Source organism: Falco naumanni, chromosome 7 (assembly GCF_017639655.2).
Source record: "Falco naumanni isolate bFalNau1 chromosome 7, bFalNau1.pat, whole genome shotgun sequence".
In the NCBI taxonomy this organism is placed as follows: domain Eukaryota; kingdom Metazoa; phylum Chordata; class Aves; order Falconiformes; family Falconidae; genus Falco; species Falco naumanni.
In genome coordinates this window covers 18,265,304-18,292,208 of record NC_054060.1, presented here as the reverse complement: position 1 = coordinate 18,292,208, position 26,905 = coordinate 18,265,304, and the positions used below count along the sequence as shown (strand labels likewise).

Below are 26,905 nucleotides of genomic sequence, written 5' to 3'. Positions count from 1 at the left end.
TTTTCTCCAGCAACTCTGCAGAAACCTAAGCTTGTGTGCATTTCAGTATGGACTATAAGATTCTCTTAATGCACTATTCCTGGTTGTAATTTAAAGATTTTCTGCACTGGCATTACACTAGTAAAATACTCATCTCGCTGTAGTTTTTGTCTCACCTCAGAGGGGTAGGTCTGAGTTACTTGTTTCACCATTTGTTCATGTTACTTTGCTGGTAGGATTCAGTAGAGACATTTTTCCATTTTGAGGTCAGAATCACCATTTATACTTTTCTTGCAGTGCATAAACTTGCTGTTTATGTGCCATGTTTCTATTCAATTAGTCTGAGGGAGGAATCCATGGAAATAGCAGAGGTTTGGCAGAGGTGCGTGCAAGCAGCACAGGCTTTTACGCTTACGTTCATTAATGCACACATGATATGCTCGGCTCATCTACACTCAAACTGTTATCTAGTTCATAATTATGATGATGTAATGAAATCTTGGATGTAATGCTTGTAGAGCACCGGTGGATACGGAGCCATCATTCCTGACCGTATCCCAAAGCAGCACTTGGATGGCCAGGGGAAGTTTTAGTATTTTCACCTTGACAGCAGCAGGAGTTTTACCCAGCGCAGCTGTATCAGGTTATGGAGCCTGGCTGGGCAGTGAGGGGTGAGTCTCAGCTATGTTTGTGCCAGCCAGGGTGTAAGGTGTAATAGCTAAAACAAGTTCAGACCGCTTCTGGAAAAAGAGCTGTTGGTGCTTAAATTAGCTGCCAGACCAACTCACTGGGAGGGAGAGCTGTTACAGACAACACCCAAGGCCAATTTTCCAACCACATGTTTTAAAAAGGCCATGACATTTTCTTCTCAACTGGATCCCTGGTTAATTTTTTTCTCTTGCAGCAAGGAATTTTCTGAGACTAAACCCTGACTTCTTTGGACTGAATATTACCTTAGCTAAGGTATATTTTTAAATGCTAAAACAGAGCAAATGGAGTTCTTTTGTTGGAATATTCCTTGCACGGTCTGTGCTTCTGCACTCACTGCAGAAGGGACAGTTTGCCCTTCACCAGAAATTTGCATTTCATATGATATTACAACACAAGCAAGCAGGCTTAGGAAAGTTAAACAATTTAAACATAAGCAAAATCAACAAAACCAGTTTGCTGGGATATGCAGTTATTAACTATTAACAAGCAGTCGTATACAGTGCCAAAATTATGTACAATCTGACTCGTATTTCAAACAATTATTTTTTTTGTATGGAATCAATTTCCCCACTCAAGAGCCTTCATGAATTCCTCTTCAGTAAAAGAAAGCATCTTAGCAGCTTCAAGGTGCATCTTAAGAAAAAGAAAAAAAAAAAGAAAATTAGGAGCAGGAGGTAAAACAGTGTGAATGACCAACACAAAATTCTTGGGATAGCTGAAAGGGGCTTCAGCTCTGTCATTCTGGGGTTTTGTACTATGGGTTTGGATGTTCACTTGTTTAAGTTGAAGCTGCTATTCATATTTTTCTGCAAAAATGTATAGCGTAGGAGTAATGTGATAAAATTTATGCTAAACATTGCAACCTCAGCTCTAGTAAAACGGGACCAATCGCTTTTCTTAGTTCCTTATATTGCTTTAAAAATATCTCAGTTTTAATGAGGCATGGAAAGTACCGAAAAATCTGACAGCTTTAGTGACTGTTAAAGAACACATATAAGAAATCTGCTATATGTTCTTTCAAGCTGATCAATACTTAACTTTAAAGTTATTACAAATCAAATGCATCATTAACATTCAGCATGCTAGCGCTTCTAATACGCATGACTTCATGTTAAATTATTTTAACAAGATAATATAACACCATTAAAACTTAACTGTCAGCATAACTGTGCTACAACCACACGAGAAATACCTGGAGCTGACCACTGGTAGCTGTGTTGCCGTGTATCGCATCACACAGCTGTGATCCATTTTTGCACATAAACACACCCACACATACATGTGTACATATGTATATGTTTAAAAATCATACTGCAGTTTGAATTTGTATTTTTATTACACAGGATATAGCACATTAAACGGAACACTGAAAGGAACAAACTAAATTTTTTCACTTAAACAAGGCTATTTTCTGTGCAAATAACACAGTTGCTTGGAAAAATGTCATCAAGATCATCAGTGTTTGATGAGAAAACAAGAAATAAATGGTCAGTGTATTTGCACAGAACTACCGAGCAAAAAGGCGCAGCAGCCGGAAAGCCCTGAAGGCTTCCTGGGTTCTGGCTGGTGTCATGGCACAGGTCACAGCGGTGCCACATGTCCCCAGCACCACACCGGAGTATGATCTCTTCACCTATTGTTGTTCAACATGGAAAGGAAAATGTCCCAGCTAAATAGTTTTAATAAAATGGTTACGTTTTGAAGAACAGAAAACAGCCCATGTCTACGAAGAGTCTGTTGTGGGGTGTTTTTACCTATAGACATTCTGTCAGCTCAAAGTGACAACACAGCCTACGGCCATCCCCCCAGACAGCGTCACACCCGCCAGCTCTGCACACCTCAGACCAGCTTCCCCTTGTGCCTTCTACAGCTAAGATTTCCTATGAAATTCTCTCAAGCAGAGAATGGCCTGAAGAGACCAGCTGGAACGTGAGCAACTACTCGCTGCCAGCTGCAGCTCGTCCTGCTACTCATACTTAACACCTTTTGGGCACTTTGTTCCTCTCTCACCCTTGGCGCAGTAGTGTGCCCTCCCCTCCAGGCCAGCTGCCTGCATGGCCACGCAAACACTGCAAATGGCCCCAGCCAGGTTTCTCGCATTCATTCATCTAAGGCTCCCACGAAGGCAGCAGCCCTGAGGTCCTTCCTGTGAGTGCCGTTCTCTTTCAGGTTCTTTCGTAGTCTGTTCTGGAAGGACAACTAACAGCATCCTTCTTCTCCAAGTACTAGTTCTTTTGTAAGAAAAGGTAAGTGGCTTTCTCTACTACCTGCAGTTCTGGTACAGTGTTTGTAGTTTTTAAAAAATGTATTTAATTAAGTTTCTTGAAGGTCATTTGAGACTATGGTTTTGGTTCACAGTCTAACGGAAATACTGCTCTTTTTTGACACCCCTTTCAGTGAATTCATGTTCTAGAGGACAATGAGCTACCTCACTGAGTTCATTTTGAGCAGGTCCTGTACCTTTTTCATTCTCAAAATGAAGTTGAAGGGCCATAAGGGCCAGCCAAAGGCTAAGCTAGCGCTGTTAGATGAATTGCCAGGATCTTCTTTGCATCCTGTTACTGCCAGAAAAATTCTCTTCAGCTGGAAATGCATGAGCAGCCTGAGTTCCTCTTACTCCAGTTACCCATCCCCCTATGTTGGAGAGGTATTCCAGATTCCAGGGTGTATTTCCATATTGCAATTCCCAGTTCTTAGGATAAGTATGTGTATTTTGTTACATGAAGCTACCACTTCGTACAGAACTATTCTTCCTCTAGGGAGGCTTGACTGCTTCAAAAGCGTTTACAACATGCCTGGTGGTCACTGCAGTGCTCACAGGGTAAATAACGTGGTCTATTTTCTTATCTCAAAGGCTGGCCCTTCTAAGGTGCTTCTGCTCAACAAGTCACCATCCGTGGCTTGTTTCGGCTCTCTTACAGCTTGGGTTTGAGAGTGCAAAAAGAAATGGCGTTAACTCCATCCTGAAATGAATCACATGGGATTCAGCGGAGTAAGCAATTAGAGGTGAACCACACTCATGTTAAGATCCTATCTAGGCGGTTGTGAAGCCTGTAGCCTGCATGTCTCGTGTAGCCTCGGAAGGAGAACTGATGCACCTGATAGCGCACAACCCCAAGTATTTAGTAAGTAAAAGGTGCGATGGAACTAGGAAGACCTAAATGCATCAGTAAGTGGAAAACTGATTTAATTTCTTTTGTGTAAACTCAGAGGTTCTTTCAATTTGTACCATTAAAGCTCATTTGACAGGTCTATGCTGAAAATACTTTTTGAGAAAGATAAGGTTTTTACCCACTCTGCAGTGTCTGAGGTTTCTCTGTCCGAGTAGAACAGCCCTCCTTTTTGGGACATCAGTATAGCTTTATCAAATACAATACTTAAATACATTTTCAGCTACATTCTCTCTGAAGTATTTAGTCCACTTTTCACTACACCACCTTCCTGTGAAAGCCGTATCGCTAATTGGTCGGAGAAATTGTCAGCCTGTATTCTACTACCCATCCCCTATTCAGCTTCAGCTGCTAAAGGAACTGGAAGGCAGCAGCCCCTGCCCTCCCTTGTGTGCCCTGAGGGAGAGGAACAGAGGGAGATATGAAACCAACGTAGAATAAATAACTTTCAAAATGAGGCTAGCTGCAGGCGCCCTCTGGATGGGAACACCCATGCAGCCACGTAGATGTCATTACACTGTGTTCAATTCAAAGTATGCGTGATATTCCAGGAATTACAAGAGGATGGAGGTCAACTCCCTTCTTTCAGTCTAGTAAATTCACACCTAGGAATAAGTACTCTTTCATTTTGTCTTTCCTTCCCCCCCCAAACTTTTTTTTCCTTTTGTCGTTATCGTGTCTTTTCTTTTTTTTTTTTTTGTTTGTTTCCCCCCTTTTTTGGGGAGGGAGGGGGAACGGTTTTTTTTTTTTTGTGGGTGGGTGGGTGGGTTTGTTTTTTGTTTGTTTTGAGGGTTTGTTTTGTTTTGTTTTTTTTTCCATCTGACATGCAAGGAGAGCTGCACCTGGGCAGAATTGTACATGTACAGAACACCTCAGAATATAAAGAAACAACGTTGATTGAGAAGGACATGCTTTGAGAACCCAGGAAGAATATAGGTCTAAAATGTAATGGCTCACTCCTGAGGGGCCACGCTGTTCCAGCTGCTGATAAAACAAGCAATAGGGGGGGGGGGGGCGGGGGGGAACTAAACTAACTTACATGCTGAAAGGGCTTCTACTGACAGCACCAAAGGGAGCTGCTGTTACTGCCTGAACAGTATTTGTTCTTGAGGAGGCTGTCCGAAGGCTTGTCAGTAGTAACCTTTCACCATGACAGGAGATGTTCCAAGTTAGGAATGAGGTCAAGTCAAAAGACCACCAGCCTTTGCTATAAAGCAAAATATTAGCAGTAGGCACTAATGAAAGTGAGAGTGCTGCTCCCCTGCATTGAGACTTCACAGTTCTGGGGCTTTAGTTTGCAAGTACCTTACTGGGCAACAAATGTATTTAGCTAGAGTGGAATAGAACTGGTCCTTACCTTTTGTCTCTTTAAAATATCGATTAACTGGAACTGCTTTTTAAAACCCGTCATTAGGTCTTCTTTTTGTTTCTGCAGTTTCTTGTTTTCTGTTTTTAATTCTTCAATTGTTTTGAGCTCTTGGTTAGCCACATCCTACCATGGGAAGAAAAGGAGAAATGTATTATTTATGAAAAGTGGTGCTTTAACCAAAGAAACTTAGCATTACCTAACCAAATGACAAACAGCAGCCACACATGACACTTCTGAAATGAAATAGGATTAATCAAAATATTCCCAAAATATTCAATAAAATGAAAAAAAAAGAGTAGAAAATCTTAAAAGAGCCGTGGTTTGCCCGTATATGTCTTAGGTGTGTATGTGTACTTCTCCCTTTTTCTAAACACATTAATTTTCTCACAAATGGGGAAAATCAGAAAGGTTATAACTTTTATTCTGTACATTTCTTCTTCCTGCATAGATTGCAATAGCAGTGTCCCAGATAGTCACCAAAGGGCTTGGCAAGTTTGCTCTAAGTTTGTTTTGGGGGACTGTCTGTAAGAGATACGATGCATCCAAAGCTGTCCATCAGCCCTTTGTCTCATTCTAGCATTACTGAGTGATTACAGACTGGAACTTGTTTTCCCAAGCCACTTACCTTGTTACTTTGCTTCAGTTTATTGAGCTCCACTTTATACCTTTCTGCTTCTTCCAGGGCCCTGTTCAGGCGAACCTCCATTGCGCTCTGACTGGTTGCAGCCTGCTTTTGTACACGCTTTAGATTCTCCAATTCCTATTTAAGAAGCAAAGGATAAAACCAAACATTATAAATAATGGCATTTTAATGACTCCCATCTAGACAACACATTTACAGCAAGGCTGGCCCTTGAAAACCGAAGAGCCGCACTTCTTTGGCCTGCAGATACTCTGCCTCAAAGACAATTAATTCCACTGTTAAAACACCCCCTTCTCCTTTGAAATCTTGAAAAAGAATCTTTCAGATCTTTGTTTTAAACTTCTTTTAGAATAATTTGGAGCTGATCATGTAAGACCACAGCACTGACTGAGAAACCTTGTATGCTCAATCAGAAAAAGAGAAAAAAACATCACTATGTCCACTCTGTGGCAGGTTTTGGAAGTGACCAGTATTCCCAGCTGCTTCTTCCCACCTGTTCCTTTTACCTATCTTCCCCAAATGTTACTACATGCAATTACCAACAAAAAGTTACAACAGCCTACTGAAGATAGCTGAGGGTAGTAACTGTTTCATCTAGCTAGCTAAGTAGTTCATCAAGTGTTTATGGCAGCAATCAAAACAATTCTCTCTTGTCTCTGATGATAGTATTTCACAGGGCTGTAAGTGGGGAAATGAGAAAAAAGAGACCAAGTTGAGGAACAGAATAATGAGATGAAAGATCAGGGAACATAGATAAAAGACAAAGTAAAAGAAATAAACAATTCTGGCAGAAAGAGCACAACTTTTCATTTGTAAGAAAGAAATAGCCTTTTTTTAAAAACACTCAAATTTTTAGTGATGAGCCCAGAAAGATTCTTTTAACCAAATCAGAGTAGAGAAGGGGGCTTGCTGTTAATTTTTTGCTCTCTGACTACCTTATTTCTGAGTAATTCTTCTATTTGCTCAGCTCCACACCAGCCCTTATGGTGGTTCCTTATGATTTCCACATCACTTATCCAAGAAATACATACTAATTGATGAGTGTATGCAGCAAAGATGTTACGGTGAAGTTATGACCAGAACAGGTATTTCTGGGGAGCTTTGAATCTTCTCCAAATTGGATGAAGAAAACAGGAGAGTAAGGTGCATCTCATTAATCCTCCCAAATTCTGTCGGTGAATGTGTCTCCTCCAAGAGTTCACAAAACTAAATGTTGCTTCAACATTTTTATTTTGTTGCTAACCTGTCCATCTGATGGATTAAAAAAAGTTGGGTGAAAGCCTGGCCAGTCAGGCAGCAGAGCACCCTGGAATGCAAATTCATTTGCTAGAAACTGAGCCCTATGTTTCCCAAGAAAACGAGCTGCACAGCACGCAAACCTCTTGTCTTGTATCAAGATGATGGAGCTGTGAATAGAGTCAACTAAACGTTTTGTGCTATGTATTTTATTCTGTGTTAATATTAAAAGCTTTGGAATGTAGCCTTTACTCAAAAAAACAGTCTGCATGCAATGCAGATTACATATCAGCTAATCACATCACTTAATGAACGAATTCTAAAAGTTCTTTTCAGGCTTTTTGACACTTACTGTCAAACATAATACCTTATCAAGGACTTTTTTGCAAGTCATCTAGTGAGGGTATATTGTTAAATATATTTGACTCCCAAGTTTTTCATCTGAAAAATGCCTGAAGTAAGTGTTTTACTTTGTAAGTAGGCAAGGTTTCTGCCAGTTCTTCAATGCTTTAAGTAAAAGCTGGATTCATTTTCTCATATCATGTTCCTCAAGAGGGGGGAAAAAATTACTATGTTCTAAAACTGCATCCCATTTCAATCTCTGGGTTTTCTCCACTGTGCCAGAATGGCTGAGGCACTTGAGTATCAGTAGGGGAGGTGATACCAGAGAGCTTGTCCACGAGTAACCCTCCCAGCAGCAGGCATAAACAGTGCTTCTATCTTTAGAAAGCTCAGCCACACCTGTCCACCCCCAAAAACAGTTGAGAGATAATATTTGCTTAACATCAAGCCCTTCTTCAAGGGAAATTATAAAATCCCTGCACAAAGCCTTAAAAGGAATAAGAGCATAACTTTACCGTTTCCCTGACTTTTATCAAACGTTAAAGCTAGATTGAATTAAACAGTGAGAGGGAACACAGAAGGAATGTTCTTGTAGACAGGTGGTGGGAAAAAACAGGAGAGGTGATAAAACTGATCAGATCAACTAGATGGAAAAAAAAGAGGAAAGCTGGAAAGAAGAGTATGGAAGTTGGGGGGAGCACCAGAATTCAGCTGCTGCCTGAGATGGGTCTCCCAGCAGAAAGGGTCACAGAGACCAAACACCAGAAGAAGGAAATGTAAAAATAACTAATTACTATGTTTCAGGTAGTTTGTGAGAATCTTTGCCTAGGCACATACAATGTATCACAACTCTTCTATCATTTATGTTGCAACCAAAATAACAACAAAACCTCCAAACTCAGAGGTTACATTTGTGCTGGCTCAACTATACAAAGTAATTTCTCTAGGGTGAAAGTATGAGTCTTGACAGTTTAGTGGCTCAGCACTAAAAACTCAGGCCCATGTTCACAGGTAATTGTTTTTAAACATATGTCTAGAATTAATCTACCACTACATTAATTCCATAGTGTTGAATAATATTTCATACCTAAAGAATAAAACAGTTTTCAGATTAAGTCCGTAAGAGATTTAAACAGTTACTGCAAAATGATTTTTAGATGCATGCTTTTGGCAGATATTTTTTTTTAACACCAGAAAAAATATGCAAAATAACTTCTGAATTAGCAGAGAAGCATTCATTACATACACTTGCCTTTTTTGCTGCCTTAGTATTTTAAAGAACTATCACTATTTGTCCTGATCATGTCTGATCAGTAACCTTGAGAAACTCTAGAAAACACAACGTGTTAGGAATAATTGGAGCAATGGAGGATGGTAAGCGCAGAGCAAAGATCAGTATGGTAGCTGTACAGCAGAAGTGGATAAAGGTTTTACTACAACAGACATCTCCTCACTCTTGGAATAAACTTTCTAACTGTGACTGTTTACAAGAACCAGCATAGACCAAGGAAATTATGGAAATGGCCATTGCAGACAGCTTTAAGTATAGGTTAAACAAACTTTTGTCCAGGATAGTTTGGACAGAATCTATCCCACCTTGGTTTAAGAGAATGGACTACATGACTTTGTAAATCTTAACCCTGTTTACTGTGAGTACTACTCCTCAATATTTTTCCTGACAGAATCAACAACCACGGTAGTTATTTAAGGGAACTTAAAACTTCCAAGTATCTGCACAAAAAGAACACATAAACTTAAAACATTTTAGTTTTGAAATGCCAGAACTACAGAACATTAAGATGAAAGCATACCTATACAAATATATAGTATGATTTAACGGCAGTATGAGACTTTGTTAGGCTGAGGTGTGCTATTTTCCCCAAATTTTTACGTGAAATGTTCTCCTGGTTCTATTACATGTACTACACCATACTATATGTATTACATGACTCTGAAGTCAACCTCTTTAGCTCTAAGTAATTAAAGAAAAACACATGCTGCTCTTAGATCAAGTTCCAAACAAACAACGCTGTGCATGCAGGCCATCTGCTACAGCTAGGCACATATACAGTTTTGCATATGTGGCCTACAACAGGAGCCAGGTTAATTTTGATTGATCCAAATTAGAGTGGCTGGTTTTCAAACCATCCATTTTCAAGAACAAAACCACATCCTTTCCTCTACCTGCAGAAGATGCTAATATAAGCTGCAGATGTGGGTTTTTAATGCTCACCAGGTACTACAGTTTACAATAAAGCTCCTATTACCAGAAGTAATTTTGAACAATTATAATTAAAACCAGAAAAATAAAGTTCTCCTGTATTTTTCAAGATTCTTTTGTGAATTCGACAGCAGTTTCTGAAAAGGTTGTTTTGCCTCTTGTGGTCTTTTTACACCAGAATTTAATTTTAAAATACAGAAATGTATGATTGTAGAAGCAAAAGAAAATGAATTAGCAAAATACATAATTTCTTCCTTTAGAAAAGGGATTAAATAATTTTAAAATACAGCTTTTAAAACTAGTATCAGATTGAAATGCTAATGGGATCATTGGATACAAATCTAAGGTGCAGAGGATGACTTGATGTGGGTTTTTTCCCCCTTTCATGGGGTAAATGACACTAATATCTGCAATACCTTTTCTAGTGCAGTGACCTCTTGTTGCAACCCTTCATTTTTTTTGTTTGCTTCTTGTGACAGCGTTTTGTACTTTTCAGTCTGAGAATGTTGCATACTGATTGTTCGTTGCAGTCTGCTGTTTTCTTCTTTGGTATCTTTAAGCTGAGATTTTAAATTCTGATTTTCATCATCCTGTTTGACAGCAATGAGCAAAAAAACCCCAACTAAATTATTGCAAGAAAGCAGTAGGAGAATGTGATATTAATGTTCTGTAAATAAAAGTCAGTAAAAAAATATATATTATAGATACGGAGATAACAGTTTTTAAAAATTATGTTACTTTAAAATGTTTCATGATGGATTTCACAATAACTTTAACAAAGGAAACTACTAAGCTAAACTAGGAAAACAAAACCCCAATATACCAGGACAATACTTCAAACAAACAGCAACAATTTTCTCATTTAATTTTCTGCAGTCTTTTACCTGCAGCTGTCTTGTAGCAGTATGTAAAACATTTAATTTCTCATAGTTCAAAGGTTTTGAGAACTAACTATCAAAATGTTACAGAATAATATGAATAACAGTGGCACATAGATATTTTGTGACCTTTTTGTGTGAATAGCTAAAGGCACACTTTAGGAAAAATTCTGGGAAAAAGAAGAGAATATAATTACTGATAAATCAATCCTTTATGTTTTAGGAGATTATCTAGTTTTGACTTAAAAGCAACTAGTGATCCAGGATACATCAAGTATTCAAATTCCAGATTCTTTTAACATCAAGTAAATCCCGCATTAGATTTATGACCTACTGGCAATTACGTCCCACATTAAGCATTATAATTTCATGGCTTTTTTCTTTTATAACCTTTTAAACATTATAAGTGAATACTAATTAGGTTATTTCAGAGATACATTTTGCCCTTCGTTTCTTCTAAGAAAAAGAAATCAAGGCACATACAGAAATTAGGTTTCTATGAAAATGGGTCTTTTTCTCTTGTCCTCTCGGCCCTTAGGAATACAGGCTTCTCACCTGGTAAATATATATGTTTTACCCTCAGTTTCAAGTGACTGCACGCACCTTACAAACTCCCACTTCTTTATATTTGAAACAGATTTATTGCTTCCTTGTAATAAGTGGACTGTGAACAAAACCTAGAATCTATCTCAAGGCTTTGGCAAGATGAAATTTTTGTGATGTTCTGAATGTAATGAAAGTTATTTTCACACCAGAGAAACTAGTACCCAAAATGATAACATTTATATACAGAGTGCTATGGGAGCAGGACAAGAATAGGTACAAGGTTGTCTTCTCCCATCTGCTATAGTAACTGATTTATGTAGTATTTTTGGCATGGAATGATGAAGTTCAATAGCTACTGACAATATTATATTTGATTTGAAAATGTCTTCAAAATCTAATGTAACAACTTCCTTCTGATCACAGCATAAAAGTACTGAAATGCAGAAGCACCTGTATTGATAAAAATGAAATAAATTATACATATAAAATACAAAAATCTAATTCTTTCTAAAGATTTTCTTCAGGCACCTCTCTCAAAGAACTTATTTAATACCATCCTGCTCCTTAACTCTAAATTAAAAGCTTGAGAGAAAACATATAGATGGTTTACCATACATTCTGAATGTCATCCCCACATTTGGGCCTGCGGAACAGGTGAAAACAAGCATTCTGAAGTTAAGAGACCACAACTAATAATTGTGTAAACCAAAAAGTTAGTTCAGAAACCTTGCCTGATTACAAATGCATGAAAAAAAGGTGATCCCTCTGGCAGACACACACAAACTATTTAAGGTTTTACAGCTCAAGAGATGTTTGAGCATCACCTGAAAACATCTTGCCATCGCTGCAGACCATAAAATTCAGTTGTAGTAACTTGAGCAGTAAAATATCAGTGTAGCTTCACAGTGCCTTAACTTCAGTCTGATCTGCCCAAGCATGTAATTCCAAATACAGTCCTCATCGAGCGTCATCTTAACAATGGAGAAAGTCTAATTTCTGTTTTGATTAAAATATTCCATAAAAGTGGATCACAGATCAGCTGTTTCCACACTTTGTTCCACCAAGGACACACAAAGCACCTGACTATATTTCTCAAGCTTTTTTATTTCTCATTCTGCTTTAAACATCCCCTTCCTCCCATTGCCCAGGTCTGGGCACCACTCGTATTCTCTCTCTATACCAGCATCTGTATTTGACTGCTAATATTTCCTCCTTTATCTCAGGCTCTGGTAACACTCCTTCCTACAGTGATGGCTAAGGACACTCTGCAGCACCAGTGTCCCTACAGCTGGGGCACATCTTCATTCCAAGTAGTTTTTTCCTGCCTCAAATTCTTTTTCATTAAGTATATTTTGCAAGCTTGTAGCCCAAGACCGCATTTATACAGAAATTACTATCCTTGACTCTAAATTCTTAGGAAATTGCAGGGGGAAGAACCTTAGCTCTTAATATTTGAAAAGGAAAGGTTAAGAGAATTCTGTTGTGATTATTTGCTAAAGAGGAATCTACTCTGTTTCTACAGATAAGAAAATTCAGCTTTTACCTTTTTCCTGCATTCACAGGCTACACTAGCCAGCTCTTCCTGCATAACACGCAACTTTGCTTTAAGAAATCTGATTTGAGCTTCTGCAAAACATAAGAAGTTGTAAATAATATCCACAAGTACTCATTATTCCATGCAGAAAAGAAGCAAGACTGATGTAAGAAGTCACTTTAATTATCTTGTTTTTAAAAGCACGATACATTGTTTATTAAAGAGAAGTAGGCAAATAAAAACTCAGATTTCTAAATAAATGGTGCGTGTTTCTCATTCTTAGGCAAAGCTTTGCTTAGATTTTTCCTGTTAATGACTGAACTCTACATTTTTAAATGTAAAAGACTTGTAATGCTCAAAATTGGAACTTACTGGAAACTTTTGTCACACTGTGCTATACATTACAGCATTCCTTGAGGCTGAAGTCAAGAAAACTATATTGTAGGGTTTGTCTACTACAATCAATCGGTACCTGCAATTTGTGTAGTTACACCCAAAGTAGTTTTAAACTGCTCACAACAAACAACTAAACGTAGCCTGCAAACCCCCCAGTATGTAAATACTCCTCCCACACACTAGTCTATGCTTTTTTAAAGTACACTGCTAACATTATTCAATTACCAGTTTAAAATTAAATTGATTTAACCAGATGTTTTTTTCCAAATGCAGTAACTTCTTGCTCGTGGAAAGCTAAGAAATGTCCTATTACCGTCATGACAAAACGAGCTGTGTGTGAATGGTCTGCTCTTCTACTTCCTATTTCCCATCTTTCCCCCAATCATTCACAAGGAACTCCACCTGAACTGCCACAGGCACAAAGCACAGAAACAGTATGATGATCAAGTTGAGCAACATAGAAATAACCATTATTCACAGTAGGTACAAGAGGAAAAGAATAAAGTGGAGGAGGAGTATCTGGAACTGAATGGGAAGGGAAGGATGGGTACATGTGTTCATTTGCTGTAAAAGGAATTCTTGTAATTTCACCCACCTTCCCTTATCAACTGTCAATTGCAGCTTAATTTGTAACTCTGCAGGAGCCAATAATTAGGATTTAGGAAAACACCATGAAAAAATAAGATACAGACCAACTTCTTTCCTCCTGTAACATCCTTGCTAGCTTCTGATAACTAGTGGCTATCCTGAGATGGAGACCATATTGAAGCCATCAAGTTTAATACTCTTCCATGTACTTCTAAACTACTGAGTTGTTTGATTTTCTTTATAAAACATATTGTAGTTTGGTAGTCACAATATCCTATGGCAATGAGTTGACTAATTTAATTATGCGTTATGTAAAAGAAAAACATTTTGTATAGCTTGCTTTAAATCTAGTTTAACGTGGCACTTACTCGTGTTTGCATTACAGAAAGACAGCTTTACCATTACTTTTTTTATTACAGAATCTTTCATATTGCCCTCAACTCTTTTGTTTTCAAACTGAAGATTCAAATCCAAGTCATTCCATGCTTCTAATCGCTACTGTATACCCTTTCCTATATCTTTCCTAGTTCTGCTTCCTGGTTTTGAGATGGGGTGTGCAGAACTGTGTCATGCTCAAGATGGGGTAGCATCAGTTACAGAATAGAATAATGATAACAATACAGTATTTTAATTTCTGTTATCTTCTCAAGGATTTCTAACAATCCATTTGTCTTTTTCACTGTGAACAAGCAATCCTTTTTTCCCTGAGGAAAACCCATTTCTGACAGTCAGCAAGGAAGAATAAAAGTACTTAACTATGGGAGGAAACCTACCTGCTCCAACTTCATTTCCAACACTTGGAATAATATCATCTAGACAATCTGGTAAGCCTCCTTTCTCTAGTTTTTCCTCAATTTTGCTTATTGTTTTTGCTAAAGAAAAATCTGTGCAATCCTCCAGTATTGCAACATCAGCAGCACTTTGTACTTCTAGGTTTCTTATTTTTGAACTGAAAAGAAAGCACACCCTAGATATTAAATCTATAATACAAAAAAATTTTACAAAAATACAGCACGTCTGCTATTTTTAAGGGCGCGCAGAATTATTTACCTAATGCATCTTCATTGCTCACATTCATCTGAATAATGCATTGATGGCAATTTCTCACGTTCTTTAAGATACTTTACCATATTCCACATAAACAGTTAGAAGACTGTACATATTATAATGTAGATGGCAGAGAAACTAGTACCATTTTCTACTGAGAAGATTTTGGCATGGTCTTCTCATCCAACAATTTTGTAACTAAATCAGAGTAAAAGAAAGAAACAGAGGAATCTTCTCTTGGCTTTAGCTACTATCGACCGCCTTAAATTCTGCTGGTTGTCTCCCCTGTACATTAACTTCTAGAACTCTGTTCTCTCCAGTTATACTCCTACCTTACTACAATTTCTGTGTCATGCCTGGCCTAGGAAACCTCATTGATCCTAGAAGCTGCATACCAAAGTTTTCATAAAACCAAAACACAAGGTATGTGACACGTGCTACATAGGGTATCTCCTCAGCTTTCTGTTACAAAAAGGTGACATTGGTTCCCACAGGATCTGAAGCTCCTAAGTTCTTATTCCAATATATCCTCATCCCAATGCAGCCTCCAAACTCCTCCTTAGCTGCAAACTTTCTCCCACAGCTTTGGGTTCACCCTGCAGGTATTGTATCTGTACAATTCCGCTTCTAAATCTCATGATGTGGTGCCAGCATGACAGCCTCCCCTGAACTGCCCAAGGGAGGTCCCAAGTGTCCACAAGTGACTTCCAAATCCTGCAAGACAACCTTGGCCTGTGTCAGTACCATGTTCTGCCATCTTGCAGACAATTTTCATCCTATTCTGGTATTTGTTCATACCTTGTGGCAGTTTTATTTTGCTCCCAGGATTTTATACATTTCTCTACTATTTCCTTTTGCCCAGGTGTCCATTTCTTGCTTTTACAACCTTGAATATGCTACCTACACAGCCGAAGCTATTCAGCCTGAAATCCCTGAAAGCTGTGGTACTACTTCCGACTCTCTCTTGGCCTGTGAGCCCAAGATTCACCAAAACAGAGAAGGCCCTCGAGGGCCTCATGTTTCCCATGACAAGTCCGATCACAGCTCAGCCTGCACCACCTAGGTGTGCCCTCTCAGGCTGCCTCAGATGATGTATTTCCCACATGTGTGCTCATTAGGCATCCTTTCACCAAGGGAGTTAACATAGTGTAGCTGTCAGCCTTGAGAAGTGCTTAAGCAGAAAGCAACAGTTTCATTGTTGTAATATTAATCACATGTGCTCACTAATAATTTTTGGTGCTCTGTGCAAGTGAACAGATTGCTACATGGTGGAGCTGACTGAGGAGGACCAGAAGTTTGATACATTTATTTATACAAATATATGTAAGTGTAGAAGCATATATGAATAAAAAACCCCTGATAAACAAAAATAGCAACTACAATATTTAATTACAGAGACAGATGTGTACAATATACCTTGAAGTGGTTCTTTTTCCCTTACTTCCAGAGTATGGTCTGTTCTGAGCCGTGGGCACGGAAGCACATTTCTTCTTGTTTGCTAGCTACAAGATTTTTTCAGAAAGTAGTGATTTATTTTTTTAATTAGTTAGGAATTACTTTTTTCTAGTATTTTTTGTGGTTTGTTTTTTTTCTTTTTCATATATTCAGACTCAAGAATACTTTTCAAATATGCTTTTGAAACTTTTAAAAGCACAGTTTTTCAGTTTTACTTGCACTTGTCTTTATCTTGCAACTTTTATGTCCATATGCCCAAGTTATAATACACCCAACAGTCATTTGCTTGTGAGAGTTTTTGCACACATACTCATAATAAATTCATGCATAAGCAAGGCTCTCAGCTATTATCATGATATTAACTATTGGACTGTCAACAGAGTGCATTTCTTTGAAAAATCATACCTTCAACAACATGCTGTGTTTATGCATTATTTTAATCTTATAAATTCCCTGTAGAAGGAAGATCTAACAATATTTTTGTTACTTTCACCCAAATAAATGTTCTTAAAATTTAGAAGGGGTTCTACTGTATCCTGATAAATAGCTGAAGACAGTATTTTGGAAGTTTTAGCTCACCTCCTAAAAGAATCAATGTAATTGTAATTAGAGACAATTGAGTTTGTTCCTGATCAGTCTCCTTTTTCCATTATATTCCCTTCCTGTACTCCGTTATTTTGACTACTTGTTTATTATTACACCTAGAAAACAGTAGTACTGCCTTTAGTATTATACTGGTGGTGGAGTAAAGGGGAGAAAGGAAGAAATTACTTATGTTCTAATATCACACTAGGAATTCTTAATTTGATGTTCAAAACAGTGAACACTTCTGTTAACGCTTTACAGAAGATGAAACTTAGAACACAACAATGAAACATGACAGAGATCCACTTCACCACCAGTGGCACTGAGAAACCCTGGTAACACTGTCCTTGTAGCACTGCTCTGAACATCATTTCCTTCTGGCTTCCCACCAGTGCAAGTCCCCAGCGTAGCACAACCTCAAACCCAGAAGTAATAATGTGGTAATTATATCAGAAGAGAAATTAACTAGGACAGCTTTGACTTCGGTACCTTGGCATGTGAGTGTGTAGGAGATGAAACTTCAGGGCAGAGTGGATCTCTGCAGGAAAAACAAACAAAAAAAATATTGCTGAACATGTGTACCAAAATAAACATTTTCCAAAGCAAATTCAACCCCCCTGTCAGAGTCGGGAGAATAATGTTTTCTATGTCTAGAATAAACAATATAGCTAAGGTGGGAACATGTACTAAGTTCAGTCATAAATTCAGTCTAATTCTCTGTCTTTCCAATCTACCTCATTTGCTCTCTAAATCACCTGGTGAGCCTAGCGTATCTAATACAACAGTTTACTTATGTACCAGAATCTGAATCTTGTCTTTCACAATTCAGGTGATTGTGGCAACTACTGGCTTATTAGATCAATGATTCCCTGCACCAGGGAGTACTTTGCCAGTATGCACAGTCTTACCAGCTTCAACAAGGGAGACTAACAATCCATTAGCAAAGATCACCGACAGCTCAGCAGTTAATACGTCTACTTGAGACATAAATTCCTGATTTAATACAAAGAAAATGAAGATATAAACCACCGTCCCCTACAGTCTAAGAGGGGCTCAGGTTGACTGTTGTCAAGTTAATTGACAGGGACTGTCAAGTGAACATGAGGTGGGAGCAATTTATAAATTAAGCCTCACAGAATTTTCTCTGAAATAAATATTACAAATATTTTATCCATTTTACAGATGAAAAAGGAATAAAAAAGAAGCCTTCTTATCTGCTTATTTGGCTGAAAACCATACTTCTTAGTGACTGAACTTCAGGTTAAATGATTATTTTTTAAACCTGCTGGAAACAAGCTGAAAGTTTTAGCATGCTGTATACTATCCAGGTCAAGTTTCTTGTCACATGTATAATGTTTTTGCTTTCAGAATGAGTTATGGTTTTTACCACCCTTTGTAATTTTTTACTTCAGTTAAAATACTGGCTTATAAAAGATTTGGAATAAAATTGAAATTTCAGGCACATCAAGTCACTTCAATTTTTTTGCCCAGCTCATTTGAGCAAATGCTGAGATCTTGCCTTTAAAAATTTCACAGACATCCATTCATCAAGAATTATCTGCACAAAGCTCCATGTTTTATTAATCCAAAAAAAAAACCAACCCTGGAGAAATCATCTGTGTGTGGTTGGCAACAGACTTCAAGAATAGGGTGATTAGTTTTTGTCTGTTTACCCTATTTTCCTCAAGCTTCCTCCCTATTGGCTAGCTTTAGGAATACGCAGAAGGTGAGGATTTGCTGCCACAGAAATAGCAGTTACATGTTATTCTGGAAAATATGAAAGTACAACACACTCTATACTCAAGAAAACAACAATGTTCTATCCATCAATATACTAATTTGTTCCTAGTATATCTGTTGTCTCAGGGCCTTCTTTAAAACAAACAAACAAAGCAAAACAAATGAAAGAAAAACCTCATTGTTCACTAAATTCCTCAAACTTGTTTAACCTTAATGGTTTCTTTCCTCTTCCCCCGTACATGACAACCCATTTTTAAAACCTCATAATACGGTTCTATAGTTGTTTGGTAAGTGAAATTAATGTGCAAATCCTGAAAAGGTATACAAATAAGTAGCTAGAGTATTGTGGCAACACTGAAACAGAAGCTAATGTTTAACAATTCCATCTCTGCATGTAAACAGGAGATGCATGTGCATGAGCAAACCCTTTGTGTTTGCTAATCCTATTCAAAGCCTATAGCATGCTTGCCCATGCGCGTAGGGTTCCCATCGCCATGAGCCCGGCAACGCTCTGAAGAGTGAAAGTGTAAACAAAAGCTGATTTCAATGTGGTGTCACTGGAGCTGCTTTGTCTCTATGCAATTCAAGTTTCTCAGCAAAAATGATGCTATAAAACCTCCAGAACAACTTACTGAAAAATATGCACTGACTTGCAGAGTGACTTAAATATTTGTTGCCTTTTTTTTCACTTTGTTTACTCATTTTCTTTCTTAACCTGTCTACCCCACCCCCCGACGTTAGCTCTTTCTTATCTTCAGTTTCTCCCCTTCTTTCCAGTTGCTTTAGTGTTCATTCTCCTTAAAGGAGTCAATGGAAACTTCAGGTGGATATTTCAAAAATATCTCAAGTGCTTCCTTTAGATTCGACCTGTCTGCTTGCACAATTTAGAAATATTTTTTAATTAAATATGAAGTACTTGAAACTAATCTAATTGAATGGCCTCAGTGTTCACTCATGGATAATCAGTATGCCTAATTCCTAGCACACATTTCTAATGTTTTTCACTACAGCATGGGATTTCAATTCTTCTTTCACATAAATGTTTACCAGAACACAGACTGTGGTTGTTTTAAGATGTTTTAGTTTATGTAGGTAACTGGTAGATGGGCTGCTACTCTGATATGCTAATTGCCAATATTTTTTTAAATTCTTCCAGCACTCCCATTTATTTCAAGTGCATATTGTCAAAGCTATTAACTCCCTTTGGGGGGCTGAATCCTCCGATCACATTACTTCATAAAACAGCCCTGTAACTCAACTCCAGTTTGAAGTTCTTAAAAATCTTCTGTCTACTGTTCAATAACTAACTAACAGAACATAAAAGTAGATGCAGAATTTGTTTGCAAATCATGATTATACTGATAACACATGCAGTTTGTTTTTTTCCCTCTCTACAACTGACAGATATGGCTTCAAAATAGCTCAGGAATAATTTTAACTATAGTAGCAAACTTGCCGGTGTAGCCAGGCTTCTCTCACAGACTTGCTGTCACACCCTTTTGGGTACTGAAAAACCCTTTTACGTCCATAAAACTCCCTCACTTTTTGTTTTCACTTTTGCTCTGCACACAAGTAATTGTTTGATCATCTCTAGCAGACTCTCATATATACTATCTCAAAACACTCTCCCAACTGCAGCTTAACATCTGAAGTACCTTGTAAATCCAGCCTTGTAGCTTTGTTATCCAGATTAGCGACATGATAAATTTAGGAACCTAGGGGATCAGGTCCTTGATAAACTGTGAGTTAGTCTTAAATTCACCCAATTGCTGTAAATAATGCCCCTGAACAACTAAGCGAACATGGCCATGTATCTACTCCAGAGCTAACAGGTTTGAACACAGGCCAAAATGCACAGCTGTACGTATGTCCATACAGGCTAAAGGTATGTGGGACCCAGAAGTGTAATGACGCCCAAGTTCCAGAGGGTGGCAGCTGAATGTTTTTTCAGTCTCAGGGTTTTGTGTGTATATTTTTTGGCATCAAGCACTTCCTGTCCCAGGAACATTTAGGCCGAATTAAATGTGAACTAGAATCTATTTCTTCGCTTTGTCAGCCCAGCTGGTTAAAAAACATCTACTGCTGAGTGTCTGCTGTTTTGTACTGCAAAGAAACTTGTTACCTTACCTTGCTTTTTTTACAGACGTCAGCACTACTTAGCATCCTAGATAGAACATTTCAGCACAATTAAGACTTCCTTGAAATAACAAGGAACGCCACTGACTTAGTATCAATTTTTTCAAATAACATAAAAAAAAATTTAGACTCCACCAGTCTAGTATGCTGCAAAGATAAGATAAAACAGGAGCATGACTAGGGCGCAGGTTAGGTGTGCACGGCCAGTGTGAAAGATTCACCACAAACTACATGCAGCAGTTGTAAAGCACATACCTCTCTCTTGTGTCTTCACATGATGTAGTCTGTACTGTAACTGGTCTAGATAGTATCTCCTGTTGGGCTTTCTTTATTAAAAAAAAAAAAAAAGTGCTCAATTTTGGGGGAATATAACCCATTAAAGATTAGTTATATATTTGTAAACCACATATCACAACTACAGTCTACTATGGAAAAGAATGGAAACTATAGTCCACTGTGGAAAAGAATTTCTCAAACATAGGAAAAAATGGCTAAAAAATAAAATGCTATTACTGTCCCCCAACATTTATTTCTGTTCCACAAAATGTAGTTGCCCTTGGCCCATAGAACTTTTGCATAGCTTAACATCATCTGAGATGCTGCTACCCTCCCTCCTTTTTCTCTGAAATATAGAGGTAGCAAACGCACAGCAAGTGGGACCATTCTTCAATTTTCCATACTGTGCAATAAGCCTTAAAAATAAACCTTTATTATACATAACCATAATATATATATTATATATAAATATAAAACCATAACTGGACACTGATATGTTGTATGTATGAACAATTCAGTCTGAATGCTGAGATAGTTTCTATGTTGCTAAATTGCACTTATAAAGTGTAATCCAGAACAAAATGCAGATGTCCTGTTTTGTGTTTGGGGGTTTTTTTTGTTTGTTGTTTTTTTTTTAACTTAGATTGGTTTTCTTCTGTTGTTAAATGTATATCTGTGCAATCTGGTAGTGCCATGTAGTATATTAAGTGTCCTAAGAATGTTTGATCTTCTGTTGTATTTAGAGAAGGGGGGGGGGGGGAGGGCGGGGAGGGAAGTGGTTGTTGCTGCTTTTTAAAGGAAAGGGACTAGATGCTATTTTGGCCACTTCATCTGCTTCTGTTCAATGCCAAGCAGTTAGCCTCAGCTTGTCACAGCTCAAGAGAAGAGTGTTTCCACAGGATGTAAAAAGGAAGTTTCAACAGTAGGAAAAGTGCATACAAGTATGGCTTTCCAGAAGACTTAATAATTTGCTTTTTAAGCCTTATTTATTTGGGTGAGTGCATTTACATTGAATATATGCAGAACACCTTCTCCAAACTGTTTTGGGTATAAACCACATCTCTCCTGTTCCCTTTTTTAAATTTGTCCAATTTTCATAGAAAAGACTTGACTCGTATCAGGTACACAGCCACACCAATGTCAGAAGCTACTACTGACAAACAGGAACTTTTCCTGTTTTAAGAAAGCTGCCTTCTTATTAACTACATATTTTCTATTTATGTTGCTTATTCTTTGTAATTCTTTCAGCTTGAACAATGTACATCTTGCTTCACTAGGATGTTATTGGAACAGTATCTGGTTTTCAATTACTAATTTTTTTTTAGCATATAAGACATAAGCCACATACAGATACTTTTCTTAAACAACTAAACAAGTTTTATGTGGTTTTATGTATATATCTGCAAAAATGCTCTATGCATCTGTGTGAACATCTACCTGCCTGATTAAATATATATAAAAATTATTTTTGGGTGTGTTTTTAGTAGAAGTTTAAGGTTCTGAAAAAAGGAAACCAAAAGGTTAGATTGCATTTGAAACCAAAATACTTTTACTTGTCATGGTCTAAGTAATTTCTTTTGAAACTTGACCCTGTGTGCATGTGAATCAAGGCTAAATTATGTAACAGTCTGCAGAACCTACTCACCATTACTTCTTCAGCCTGACGCACCAGTTTTTCTGTTTTTGTTTCTAATTCTGCATTCAGTCGCCTGAAAAAGTAAGAAAGCTTGTCACTGAGTTTTTGAAAGTTTTAATAGAAATAAGTGTAAGCATGACAGGATCTCTGCCTGAACTAAGTAACATTTTAGTAACTCCTGCCGAGGAACACTGAAGCATACTTCAGGGTATGAGCAAAGTTATGTTTCAACCATTTCCTGGGTTTCTGTCAAATCAATAGTAATAAAGTACCTACACCCATCAAACAGTAAGGTTTGGACTGTAATTCTGAGGTAAAGGGTGGCCTTGTTTTTGGCCGTATCCTTGCTTAACACACCTCTTCGGTCTTTATTTCCTCATCACTTTCTGTTAGCGTGGTCCCTAGCTGAAGCATGCTTAGCAGCAAGCACTGAGGAAGGAGTCATGTATGTTTATGTTATGATCACATAATTAAAATGTGTCGTTATACCTATGTACAGGTTAAAATACGCTTGTGTTCTCGCACGCTTCGCTGTACGGCTTTCCGTGTGGCACGGCTCCCTGTCCAGCCCCCCACGGGCCCAGAACCGACAGGTAACAGAGCAAGTGCTTTTAAATGTGCTTTCACCGCATTTGTCACAAACTTTAGCGCTTTTAAGCTTTTTTCTTTTTTAAGAGGCTCAAGCACCTGGGTAGTCATAACGTCAAGGCAGCGCTAGAGCTTTAGCGGCGGGGCGGAGGCGCCGGGCGCGGTGGGCGGGGAGCGAGGCCTAGCGCGGCGCAGGGCGGGAAGGCGGCTCCGCGGCGGGGCGCGGGGAAAACGCCGCCTGCGGGGCTCCCGTGTGCTCCGGGGGAGCTCGCCCAGGGACTGGGATACAGGGGATTAACCGCAACCTCCTCAGGGCGGCCAGCGGGGTGGGGCTGAGGTGACAGGGCCTGGCCGCCGCCCCGGCCGCCTCCTTACTTGTACTCCTCCTCCCGGGCCAGCAAACCGGCGCTGACGGGGCCGGGCCCCGTGGCGGCGGGCGGCAGGGGGCCGCCGGGCGGCCTCCGCACCTGCAGCGAAAAGGAGTTGGTGAGGGGGGCGGGCACGGCGCGGCCACGCTGCCCCCGCTCGCCTTCCCGTGCCCCAGCCGCCGCCTTACCGCGGGCAGGCCCCTGCCCCGCCGGGCCCCGCCGCCGCCGGCCGCCGCCATTTTGTTCACGCGGAGGCTGCTGCGTGGCGTCTCCTTCGCCAGGGCAACGGCAGCGGCGGGGGCGGCTCTGCTCCGTCCCCTCCTCCGCCCCGGGGCCCGGGGACGCTCCCCTCCGGCCGCCGCACGTAGCCCTGACCGGGCCAGGAGGGCAGGGACAGGGGCAGCCACCCGCTGCGGGGTGGCGGGGGGCTGGAGCGCTCGGCCCCCCGTGCCAGGGTGCCGCCACCTCGGCGCCCGGTGGCAGCCACTGTCTGAGGGCCTGGGGACCTGGGGACGGGACCCCGAGCAGAGGCTGAGGATCAGCTGGCTCCGGGCATGGCGCAGGGCCACCATGGGTTCAGGTGAGGGGCAAGCGATGAGGTCTGAGCTGGCATTACACTTATTATTGTAATAAATATTTATTACAGCCCTTCCGTTGGAGCCTTTGGCCTTGCCACGTCGTGTGCTGCCACCACCCCTTCACTTCAGCGTATTAAACTCCCTTTGCAGTGCTACGGCAGGAGTTCCGCCTATGTACCACTCTCCTGCCGTCATCTTTCTGCATTCGCTGTTCCCGGTTTTCCATGATTGCGGTCTGTTTTTAGCCTTGCCCTCTGCCACGCGTTTGAATCTCTCCATTATTTTTGTCCCTCACCCCCACACTGTTTGATTTTGCCCCACGTCTCGTGAGGTCATAGGTCGCTGGGTATATAGCATGAATAATACAGTTCTATACCCGGAGTTACATGGCCTGTATATGATTTTAGCAAAAAGATTTGCACAGGGGAAATCGGAAGGGCTTAGCTGACTGGAAGTAGAAGGTCCGTGCGTAGTTGAAGGATTTCTGCAGAAGTATTAGTTGCAAAACAAGAAATGCTTGGAGGAGATTAACTTTGAGCACTGAGACATGCAGTGTAACGGGATAAATGGAGGTGAAATGAAAGACAGGACAAATGTGATTAGTGGAAGGCAAAAAATAGAAATATCAACATAGAAAATGAAAGTGCTTAACAGTAATGTTGATACCTATTGATATGTATAATGATGAAACATACTGACACATGGGGGGAAAGAGCAAGCCTGTGAAAAAAGTTATGGAGATTTTGAAAAAAACTCAGAAAAGAAGTCAGTCCATGATAATAATTTTTGATATTTTTTTTTACTAATAAAAATACTAAGAGGTTAATGGTGGCCTTTCAAAAAAAGATATGCAGAATTGAACACCATCAGTTATACTTTTGATTTGGAGAAGCAAGAAAGGGTGAGGTCAACAGCAGAAACAAAACCTCTGCAGGGGGAAAGACAGGTTTTGTTAAGAAATATTTTGTAGATTCCATGAGATATTAAGGTGTCATAACCACAGTGAGGCTTTAGAAGCCTCTCTAGTGAGTTTTAGTGAGGTTCTGAAAGATTCCAAGACAAACAGAGGAGTCAGAGAAGGGAAACAAGGTTGGCAGGATGACAGCTACAAGAAGAAATGTGCTCTTTCTAAACAGCAAATTCCACCCCCACCCCCCCGAAGAAAATTACTATTTCTTTTTTCAGAACTAAAATATCATGTTAGTAATATTCCTACTGTTTTTAAAGTTCCCATCCAATATAGCTATAAAATCATAACACCTTAAAAATGCCGCAAGTATTAGCTAGAGGATCTCTGCTTGTTAGATACTGAGGCAACAAAATCACTGGTTGAGATTAGAGAGATTAGAGCCACTGGTTTTCTAGCCAGCTTTTAGTTAAGTCTTAATAAACAAAAGAGGGGTAATTTATTATATCATAAATGATTAAGTATGTTAACAAACATGGTGGTGCAAGGTCCTTTTTGTTTAGACCCCTCTGGGAATAACAACGTACATATATATCAGGATTGCAGATTTGCACAGTTTTTCTAAGATCCACAACATGATTTATTTAATATGACTTATGCTATTGAAATACTGTCTCAACTGAATTTAAAATTCAACTACCTATATTTGAAATAATATTAAAAGATTAGTATGTTTAAATAAGTATTTCTTAGTGAACTTTAAAGTATTTCTCCAGAGATGTAGAAAACAGAAATAAGAGATTTTGTTACATTCTTGATTCCTTGCTCCATTAAGGTTTTATCACTTTAAAGTTGACCTGTGACCTTCATAGTTGTGGTTAATTCTCTAATACATAGTTGGTAACTATGAGAGGGTAGAGAATAGGCTTAGATTAGAGATGGCAACCAATAGTGAGATACGTGAGGAGCCAGGAAAATTTATCTCAGTATTTATCTGGAAAAAAACAACCCAACATTTGAAAGCATAGCATTGATATGGTATAAAATTTAGCCAACATCATTTGTTAGCACATTCCCATTTTCCATTTAATCATTTTTTAGAAGTTGACGCAAACACTGTGACTGTAAAATCAAAATGTTTTTGTCATTTTGAATTTAAGTGTACATCAGATTAGATGCAGATTTCAAACAGATCAGTGTTTGCCATCACAGTGAGCTGTACTTGGGACCTATTGCTTGGGACCTCCACGATTAGCATAGTACATCATCATTCTGTATTTTCCAAGTGTTTCAGTTTTTCTTTGTTTTTTGAAGGATTGTAAGATCCAAGAATTAAATGGCTCTAACAGAAATGTTAGATTTAAAATTAAGTGGTTCACTACATTGCCACTGTTGCTTTTCCGGCAAAGGAGGAGGTAGATCACAGAACAAAATACCTCAGTCAATATAGCTGGTAGGAGTGCTTCAGGACAGAAAGGTGTGCATAGCTGGTATGGTGTTAGAACAGTGTATTGCAGAAGACCACTGAGGATCAATATACAGTGTTTACCTTTGAGTAGACCGAAGAACTGTGTTATTTAATTGTTATCTATGGCCTTATTCCTTCTGCAGGCCCAAATTTTGTGATACCCTTTTCCTCCTCCAATAAAAATATAAAAGCATGAGATTTTTATATTAAGCTATTATCTTTACACTTTTAGACACATTTTTTATTTATGATAATCTTCTTATTGGCTTAGAGATTCATTATACAGAATTTTCCATGTTTCTCATAAAAGTTGTGCTAGAGACCTAGAATATCAACAACAGTCAAAATTGTAAGGGCCAGGATTTCACTTTATATTACATTACTTGTCAGAAACTAAGGAACAATAGTGGTTTAGGACAACATTTTCTTCCATAAAAATAATTGCAAATGTATCAGACCAAACAGATAACAGCTGATACCCTTGCTCAAGTTTTCGCTTTTTTCTTTT

At 39.0% G+C, this 26,905-nt stretch overlaps 1 protein-coding gene across 1 annotated transcript; it reads right to left on the bottom strand.

Moving 5' to 3' along the window:
* Positions 1-87: 87 nt before the first annotated feature.
* On the bottom strand, positions 88-24,049 carry TEX9 (testis expressed 9). Its single transcript, XM_040600217.1, has 12 exons — positions 23,633-24,049; positions 23,452-23,543; positions 22,498-22,561; positions 20,832-20,902; positions 17,190-17,238; positions 16,077-16,162; positions 14,387-14,562; positions 12,639-12,721; positions 10,088-10,261; positions 5,855-5,989; positions 5,218-5,352; positions 88-1,323 (listed from the first exon to the last, which is right to left on the bottom strand). Exons 1-12 carry the CDS (start codon positions 24,014-24,016, stop codon positions 1,249-1,251), a joined length of 1,524 nt encoding a protein of 507 aa, XP_040456151.1. The 5' UTR covers positions 24,017-24,049; the 3' UTR covers positions 88-1,248.
* Between the last annotated feature and the right edge of the window lie 2,856 nt (positions 24,050-26,905).